Genomic DNA, 8,900 nt, shown 5'->3' with positions numbered 1-8,900 from the left:
TGTGCAGAGGCCACCCTGCATTTCCCCTCCCCTTGATGAAGCATTTCTACACCGTCCACCTCAGAAGCTTAGGGGAGGGGGCGAGAGGAAGCAGATGCAGGGAGCAGGGCAAAGCAAGGAACTCAACTGTATGTGGCAAAGAAAGTGATGCTTTACAAGCAAGCAGATGTCTTGAACCTGGCTAAGGCATGAATCACAGAAACAAGTGCAGAAACACAGCTTTGGGGGCAAGGCCAGAGGGGGCGCTGTCTCCGGAGGAGGTGGGGAGCTGCCAAGCCTCAAAGACTGTCCCCCACCCTGCAGCCCCCAGAAGGTCTCAGGCACAAAGCCCCCAGGCCTCCCGGGGTCAGCAGTCAAGTGTCACCCCCCAAACGTTTGGAAATGCCAATGTACCCAGAATTGAGGAATTACATTTTTCCTATTTTCTTCATAAATTATATCTCGTAGGCTTCGGCAAGGCCCTTTGCCACTTGAAAATAAATTTAGAAAGATGGTACATTAGGGTTACACAATCTTGGTTGTTTACCAACACGGATAAGAGAATGAAGTTACATAATCTTCTGTGTGTGTGTGTGTGTGTGTGTGTGTGTCTGTGTGTCTGTGTGTCTGTGTGTCTGTGTGTCTGTGTGTGTGTCTGTGTCATTCTTCCCAGCCCTGAAAACTTGAACTTTTAAGAGCAAGGTCTCCCTGGCGTGGCAGAAACTGTGGAGGACTGTTTCCGGCCTTCGGCAGCCTAGCGCACTTCTCCAAACCTACTCTAGCTGTCCAAGGTGCAGACAAAGAGTCCTTTAGGGCCACTCAGCTCCCATTGGCAAGGCCAGCCCAAGGATGGAGTAACCTTCTTGTATTTCTCCAAGTTCAGGAAATTCATGAACTTGAGTCTAAATGGGAGAGGGAAGAAGGTCATGACAATGACAAGAGGATATTTTGTAGTAACAGTGGTGGCCACTGCCCAGCCGCCCCTGTGCCCGGCACTGAGCTGCAGCTTCACACACGCTAGATGCTCACGGGAGAAGGCGGAGTCGCTGTGAGCCTTAAGGAGCCTCGTCCAGGGCCACAGGGCTGGAAAGTGCCGGAACGGGAACCCAACCCCATCCCGTCTCCCCCACCCCATCCTGTCTGATCCCAGAATGCATTCTTGGAACCACAGCAGGCTGATGACATCATGGCCTTAGAAGGCAGCTTTAGAATCATTCTTTAGAATCATTTCTGTAGGCCCTGAATGTTCCTCAGTGGCCATTTGACAAGTAATTATTGAGTATCAACTGTATGAATCCACTGTAAAATGAGGTGGAGTAAAGAAAGTGCTGTCATCAAGGTACAGGCAGGTTCTTGGGCCTCAGTGATTGGGTGAGGGGCAGTCCAGGATGACTTCTTGGAGGAGGTGGCATTTGGCACACACACCTTGAGGAACTAACGGCATGCAGAAAGGCAGAAAAACGGGAGACTTCATTCCCACTGGGCAGGGCTGCTAGCGTGGCCCCCGAGGGCTAAACCTCAGCATGGTTGCCCCCAGAGACCTGCGTCCCCCTCCTGCAGGGATGGAGGATTAAAAATGTCCTGAGGAGTGCCAACTGTGTGCCCGAGCCCTGCTAGTACTGGGATGAGACCATCCAAGTCACTGTCCCTCCCTCAGGGAGGCAGCAGAGCATCATGAAGGAGTGCAGGCGACACTGCACGTGCTCCCCCGGCCCACACTTCCTTGGCCTCCGAAGTCCCCAGCCCCCTCTGCAAAAGGAGGACCAGGGTGTGGGGTTAAATGAGATGTACTGTGTCCCAGACTCTTCTCGTGCCTGGGCACAGAGTACTAAACATTCCATAAGTGGGGGCTGCGGGCAACCTTAGGGGGCTCCGGGGAGCTGGACAGGGCGGGCATGCAGAAAGCAGGGGAGGCTCCCCCGAGGAGGTGAGAGCTGAGTGACAGCCGGCCGGAGTCAGCCAGCGGGTGGAGCGGGAAGGGGCAGGGAGAGCATTCCTGACTTCTATCTCAGAAGCGTGTCTCCCCTGCAAGGTGACCCGCAACTGAACTGTAAGGTAGGGGCGACTGGACCTTTCCTCCCTGACATGAAAATCGGGCCACCAAGGGGCGCTTTCCCCGGATAAAAATAAAACTTGGAGGGGCCCGCAGGAATGGAATACTTTCTTCCTGTGTTTTAATTTCTACGGAAAATCTGACCCGCGTGGCCGCCGCCCCGGCCATAAGCGGGCGCACAGCGCGTATCATCTTTCTTGGAGGCAAAGGAAGCCGGCCGGCGTGTGGGCCCCGCGGGACCGGCAGGGTGGGCGCTCTCGCACCACAGCGCGCGGGGCCGGGGCCGGGAGCGGGGCCGGGCGGCGCGGGCGGCGGGCGGAGCAGGAGGCCCGGCCCCCCGCGAGCCAGCGCGCCGCGAACGCTGCCTGTCCGCTTGCAGAGGCCGCCGGGGCCGTGGATGGGGAGGGCGCGCCGCCCGGCGGTCCTGGCGCACAGGCGGCCGCGATGAGGGTCAACGAGAAGTACTCGACGCTCCCGGCCGCGGAGCGCAGCGTCCACATCATCAACATCTGCGCCATCGAGGACATCGGCTACCTGCCGTCCGAGGGCGCGGTGAGTGCGGGCGGCCGCGATCCGGCGGGAGGACCGCGCACCTGGGCCGCGATCCGGACGGGCTCGACGGGTGGGGGCGGGGCGCGCCAGGGCCGCGGGGCTCGGGGCCGCGCCCGCGCCCGCCCGGCCCCGCGTCCCAGCCCGCAGCCGCTTCGCCCGAGCGGGCCGCTGGGGCCCCCGGTGGGATAGCCGCCTCGCCCCGGGAGGGCGGCAGCCTCCAGGCCCCACCCCGCCGCCACCCTCCGGGGACCGACCTGTACGGGGCGCGGAGTCCCCCGGGCGGCGCGGGGTCCGGCACGGGAGTTCCGCACACCCCGGGCAGCAGGCGGGCGCCGGTCGCTCGAGACTGACTTTCCGCGCTGGTCCCGGTCCCCAGCCCGGCGCTCGCGCCTGGCCCGAGTGGTAGCCGGGCCGCGTGGGCCAGCGCCTGGCCGACCACGTGGTTGGGTCCCCTGTCTGGGGTCCCCGGTACCCCTACCACTCTCTCTGGGGCGGGACCCAGCGGTCGCAAGGATCCCCGGAGGTCAGAATTTGCCCATGTGGGTTTTGGCTTAACGCTGGAACAAAGTTTGCCTGAAGGGGGAAGGGCTGAGACCAGCGCCCTCAGCCGGGGAGCCCCGCTGCCGCTCGTTCCGGGGCCAGAGAACAGACTCCCCTTTCTCCCTGGTGCCCACACAGCCACTGCCAAAGCCCCTCCCCAGGAGATGCGGAGGCCCCAGCCCCGTGTTTCCCTCTGACCAAGCCCAGGATTGCCCTAGACTGCCTCTCTGGCCTCAGCCGGAGTCCGGCCGGGCATCCAGGGAGGTGCCTGTGGGGTGCGGTCCCGGAAAGGCAGAGACCCTCTGGCCTCGCACCCCCTGGGGTCATGACTGGGCTCCTGTGGGCTATGGGGGTGTCCTCTACAGCTGGGCTTGGGCAGAAATGCTGGCAACGTTAGGGACCAGCGTTGGTGGTGACCTTGAACGTTTAGGATCATCATCTCAGCGCACACTGTGTGCCTGCTGCGTACCAGGCCCTGTGGGATCCCGGACACCACCAGAGTGAAAGGGCCGGGGAGCCCCGCCCAGCTGGGGCTTAAGGAGCAGTGGTGGAAGTTACCCAAGACAGCGACAAGGGATGCTTCCAGAGCGATGGGCCCGCTGCTGTGTGTTAACTCATTTCACTCTCTCAGTAACCATATGGAGTAGGTGCTGTTACCACAGATGAAGAAACTGAGGCCAGGTGGGGGCAGATGACTGTCCCATGTCACCCACCAGCTGGGAGGAGAGCTAGGAAGGGCGAAGACACAGAGGCAGGTGACCACGGGCAGCCTGTCGGAGGGATGAGCATTCTGGAGGAGAAGGGGCCAGTTATACCCATAATGGGGTGGGGTGGGGCCTTTCACACTAGGAAATCACATATTTGAAGACCCAGAGGTGGGAATGAGGGGGACACCGGTTAGGAGGCATGAGGTAGAGGTGGCAGCTAAGGAAATGGAGAGAAACAGACACTCCAAGATACACCAGATTCAACTTGAGAATGAACGGGCTGTGAAATTAAAAATGGAGCCCTTGGGCTTCCCTGCTGGCACAGTGGTTGAGAGTCCGCCTGCCGATGCAGGGGACACGGGTTCGTGCCCCGGTCCAGGAAGATCCCACATGCCTCAGAGCGGCTGGGCCTGTGAGCCGTGGCCGCTGAGCCTGCGCGTCCGGAGCCTGTGCTCCGCAACGGGAGAGGCCACAGCAGTGAGAGGCCCACGTACCGCAAAAAAAAAAAAAAAAAAAAAAAAAAAATGGAGCCCTTAATAAATGGCCCCTGGGCTCTGGAATTTTAGTTCAGGGACCTGTTGTCTCTCGCAATCCAGAAATTCTCAGTCCCCCAAACTCTGGTGAGGGCCCCAAAGTCTGCAGAGAGTCAGCTCGGCTCTTCTTTCAAGCTTCTCACAGCCCAGAAGCAAGCAGAAAAGCCCAGAGGAGACTAGTGACTTATTTTGCACAGAAGCCTTACGGTGGGGAGGCTTCAGGTATGACGGGCTTGGAGGGCTGTGAACCAGGAGCACGTGGCCGCAGGAAGGAGGGCTGAGCAGCATCCCACCAGGGAAATGGCCACAGACAGGCTGGAAGCAGTGGCTCTAGGAGCTGGGGGCCTGTCTGTGCAGGGCAGGCAGTGTGCCGGGGAGAGCCTCCGAGGGCATCCCCAGCACAGCTCAAGCCAATAAGTGTTGCTCAGTCATTACTTTGAGTCACCCAGCGAAGGTGGCTCTGTGCAGGCACAGATCTATGTAGCTGAATCACTTTGCTGTACAGCAGAAATTAACACAACATTGTAAATCAACTATACGTCAATAAAAAATAAATAAATATAAAGAAAGAATGCACTGGGTCGCAGTCCAGCGACCAAGGTGTGGATACAGGGCTCCGTTCTCCTTTTCTGCCCTTTTCTAAGAGTCTGGGGAGGAAGTTTGCAGAGACAGGTAGACTGCCCTCGCGCTGTTTGTGGTATTTGTGTCAGGGCACACCTGCTGTGAAGGGGACTTTTGGCCCCTGACCTCTTCCCACGTAACCTCAGACAGCCATCTTTCTGCCTTCCTTGGGACAGCTCAGGGGTTCATCTTCAAAATACGTTCAGTTCTCCCATCACACTTGGTCCTCACAAGAATCCTGTGACCTAAGTCGAGGAGATGTTTTTGTCCCCATCTCGCAGATGGAAAAACTGAGGCTCGGAGCTGGGGGATGTGGTGTTTAAGCTCTGGTCTGGCTGGGTCTCAGCTTTGGTGTCCTTGATCTGGTGGCCCCTACCAGTAGCAGCGTGCAAACCCCACACCTCTGTCATTCATTCCCCCATGCATGCGTTCATTCCAGAGCCGTGCGTTCAGTGCCGAGCATTAAAAAGATGAATGAGAAATCCCTCGCCCTTAGCAAAAGTGCAGCAAGAGGTCACCGTCCCTTCCCTAAGGATACAGAAAGGACATTCTGAAGCTTTCCCAAGCCTTTGAATTGGGAAGTTAGGCATTCAGTCTAACCCATATCGCTCCCACTCCAAGTTAGATCTTTGCCTTCTTGTCCTGTCCTGCACAAGAAAAGCAGCCACTCTGGCTCCATGGAAGGGCCCCCAAAAGTCACATGGCCACCCTGACAGTCTCTGTGGTCCTCGCTGTGCATCTACCTCCCCAGCTCCCTCTAAGCCCAGCGCAGAATTGCTCTCCAAACCCTGCAGGCCTACCAGCCTGTGTTGAATGTACTAGGAAGAGAGCCCATACTTTCTGTTTGAAGATTGCACGCCCCTTACACTTATTCAGGTAGGATCATCCCCAATTTTTAAAACCAAGATGCAAACAGACAAAGCAACTTGCCCAGGATCACACAACAAATTAGTGACAGGGCCAGGCCTTGGGGGAGGATCTGGGACTCTCACAGCAGTGCTTGGTTCTGCCTCTTGCTGGACCTGGCAGTGCAACCAGCTCCCTTTTCCACTGCCACCATCTTTAACTTGTGGTCCGCTTCGACCATGAGATTTTAGAGCAAATTTCTGTTGAGGGTTCACCATATCCCAGGCCCTGCTGTAAACCCTTTACATATATTAACGTGTTTAATCCTTCCAACAACCCTTTGAGGGAAGTCATATTAGTTGAGGGAGGTCTGTTTATTCCCTCTGGCCCTCATTTTACAAAGAAGAGATCAGAGGGACAAAGATATTAAGCTACGTGCCTAAGGGTAGCACAGCTAGAAGTGGCAGAGCTGGTCTTTGGATGAAAGCAAAAGACACCCAATCTTGTCTGGCCTCCATGCTACCACTCCCCCCAATGGCAGGAGATGTTTAGGGGATGTTTATGTGCTCCGCAGACTGTCAGACTCTGAGGGTCCTCGATCAGGCCCCAGTGGGTGGAGGGGCATTCAGTTTTGAACCTGGTAACATTTTCTTGTCTTGTGTTGGTGGGGAATTCTCTCCTTACATTCATTTCCCTGCTGTCTGACTTGAGGGGGGTCACTCTGAATTTCCTTCCCATTCACTAAGGACTCATTGGTCCACTTTGCTCAGTACCAGCCATTATTCCAGCCAACCAGGAGCATTTCTGGGACCCGCACCAGGTGCTGAGCCCGCTATGTGTGCAGCAGGTTCTGAAGGGGAGTGCGTTAAGGGCAGTTCCTGGCCCAGCCCCCTGGTGTCCTGCCAGCCTGCTGAGGGGCCCCCATGAGTTAAGAGCTTATGTATGGACGGCTCCGAGGCAGTCCCAGGACATGAGATCTGGAGAGGTCAGGGACCTCAGATCCCAGAGGACAGGGGATTTGTCAGTGCTGGGGAAGCTGGGGAGAGCTACGAAGGACAGAGGAAGAAAGGAAGGCGTGCAGGTGGGGAGCACAGCACGTGCAAAGGCAGGGAGGAGGGGATGAGATGTCCTGGCTCCGGTGTATGCCCGGGTACGGGATGGGAGAGGAAGCTGCCTAGAGGTGTTGCAGGCAGGAGACAAGGATGACCGCTCCAGCCCTCGAGAGTGACACACGGCCCCTGGCTCAGCCCAGAAGATCCGCGTTCCCCGTTTGGAAAATAGGGATGAACCCCTTGTAGAGACGCTGAGAGTCTGGAGTGCCCAGGATGCTGGCGGCAGGCGGGGTGCCCTGCCCGCCCAGAGCCCGCGTGTCCACCTGGCTCTGCCCACCTCCCATGCTCTTGCCCTGCCCGTCAGCAGCAGCGTTACTCCCCAGCGTCAGCCAGCGTCTTCCACGTTCCCCCCAGGCAGCCTTCGGGTCTGGCTTTGCTGCCCACTCTCCTGCGAGGAGAGGAGCCACCTTTAGCGGCCAGCTCCCCGTGACGCTGCATTTCTCTGCCCTTCCTGATATAACCCAGGAGAATGAGCAACTGTCTTCACACCGGGGTGGACCCGGGATGCCTGTCTCAGGAGTTAGAGGGAGAGTCCACCCAGCCTAGACGTTCTTTTACTCAGTCCTCCTGGCTGCCAGTGGGGGCGGCTTCTATTATCCACCCACTTTACAGAGGTGGAAACCGAGGCCCAGAGAGGGCAGAGTATCCCCTCAGGACTCGTAGCTGGAGAGGGACCAAGCCTGGACTTACCTGAGGCCTCTCGCTGCCCAGAGCGCCCCTCCACCCTCACCTGACCTGTGGTTCCAGGAACAGTGAGGGTGGAGCTGCAGCTCGGCTGAGCAGCTACACTTAGTCTAACGGTGTCCAGTGGAGCAGGCCGCTGGGGATCCGCCGGGGAGCAAGGGCCCAATCGCTTCGCCCGCGTGAGCCCCGACTTCCTCCGGGTCAAGCAGCCCTAATTATAGGGGCCCTCAGGCGGGGACTCCGTGAAAGGCTGTGCCCCATGCTGAGAAATAGTGTCACCCCAAGTCCCTGCTACTGTTGAGGAGGGGCGCCCTGGGTGTGCAGACAGGATTCCAGGCTGGGCTCAGCCTGCCTGCGCTGTCACCTCGGGTGCCCCTCACCCCACCGGGCCTCAGTTTCCCCTGACAAATTGATACAAACAACTCTTTCCCGCCTCTCCTGCAACATGACCCACCAAAGGCGCTGGGGTGGTCCATGGTCTCTGTTCTGGGCTGGGCCTCCCTCCTCCCGCCCAGGCCCCCAGCTCTCCCAGTACCAGCTGCCCGCCTGGGTGTGGGCCTGGCTCCTTAGCCCTGGTGCAGCTCCGAAGACTCTGAATGGTGCAGAGTTGCTCGTTTGACCTCTTCCCAGCGTGAGTTTATTTATTTCCTCTTATTTCCGAAGAGGCCAGCTTGTAGCAGAACTTAATACCCTCAATAACCAGCCGAATCCCACGGGGACGCTAGAGAAGTGAGTGTGGCTTTAGCAGAAGGACCTGGACTTTGAATCCCCCACCCCAGGCGGGCTCCCGTCTCCTTGGCCCCCTGGAGTCCTTCAGGCAGATAAGGAAACCGAGGCAGGACTGTATGTGCAGCGACCCACCCTGAATCCCGCCACTACCAGCCACCGCCCTCCCTCCCCCACCTCGCTCTGGCCCCTGAGACCACCCCCCAGGCAAGCTGCCGAATACTCGACTCGCGGTCTGGGAGTTGACTTGGGAGAGTCGAGACTAACACAGTGGTTACCTGGCCCCGACCACACAGCTAATCAGTGGCAGAGCCGGGCCAGGCGAGGGCCGGTACGGTCCTGCGGCCACCTTGACACGACATTGCCACGCCTGCTGGCCATCAGAGGTCGCGCTGTGCAGAACCTGAGCTCAGCTCTGCTCTGCCTGGGACCCTGTGGGCCTGTGCGAAGAGCACACCCCTGGGGGTCGGCCGTGCAGATTTCACAGCCCATTCCAGCCGCCTGGTCCCTCCCAGGCAACGTGAGCTCGCTGGGGAGAGGCGGGAGG

At 58.6% G+C, this 8,900-nt stretch overlaps 1 protein-coding gene across 4 annotated transcripts in view; it reads left to right on the top strand.

Moving 5' to 3' along the window:
* Positions 1-2,111: 2,111 nt before the first annotated feature.
* Positions 2,112-8,900, top strand: part of ANO1 (anoctamin 1) — a 90,200-nt gene continuing 83,411 nt past the window's right edge. For 2 of the 4 annotated variants that reach the window (XM_022591145.2, XM_022591147.2), the window contains exon 1: positions 2,385-2,584. In XM_022591145.2, coding sequence (XP_022446853.2) covers positions 2,477-2,584 — 108 coding nt within the window. In that variant the 5' untranslated portion in view covers positions 2,385-2,476. Of the gene's footprint in view, positions 2,585-8,900 lie in introns of all 4 variants that reach the window. The other 2 variants (XM_089914366.1, XM_089914365.1) reach the window with 2 other exon arrangements.

The sequence above is a fragment of the Delphinapterus leucas genome, chromosome 7 (assembly GCF_059928025.1).
Source record: "Delphinapterus leucas isolate spDelLeu-1000000601 "Yukka" chromosome 7, BTC_Dleu_Yukka2, whole genome shotgun sequence".
In the NCBI taxonomy this organism is placed as follows: domain Eukaryota; kingdom Metazoa; phylum Chordata; class Mammalia; order Artiodactyla; family Monodontidae; genus Delphinapterus; species Delphinapterus leucas.
The sequence above is the reverse complement of the archived record's forward strand: the minus strand, read 5'-3'. Positions and strand labels throughout refer to the sequence as shown.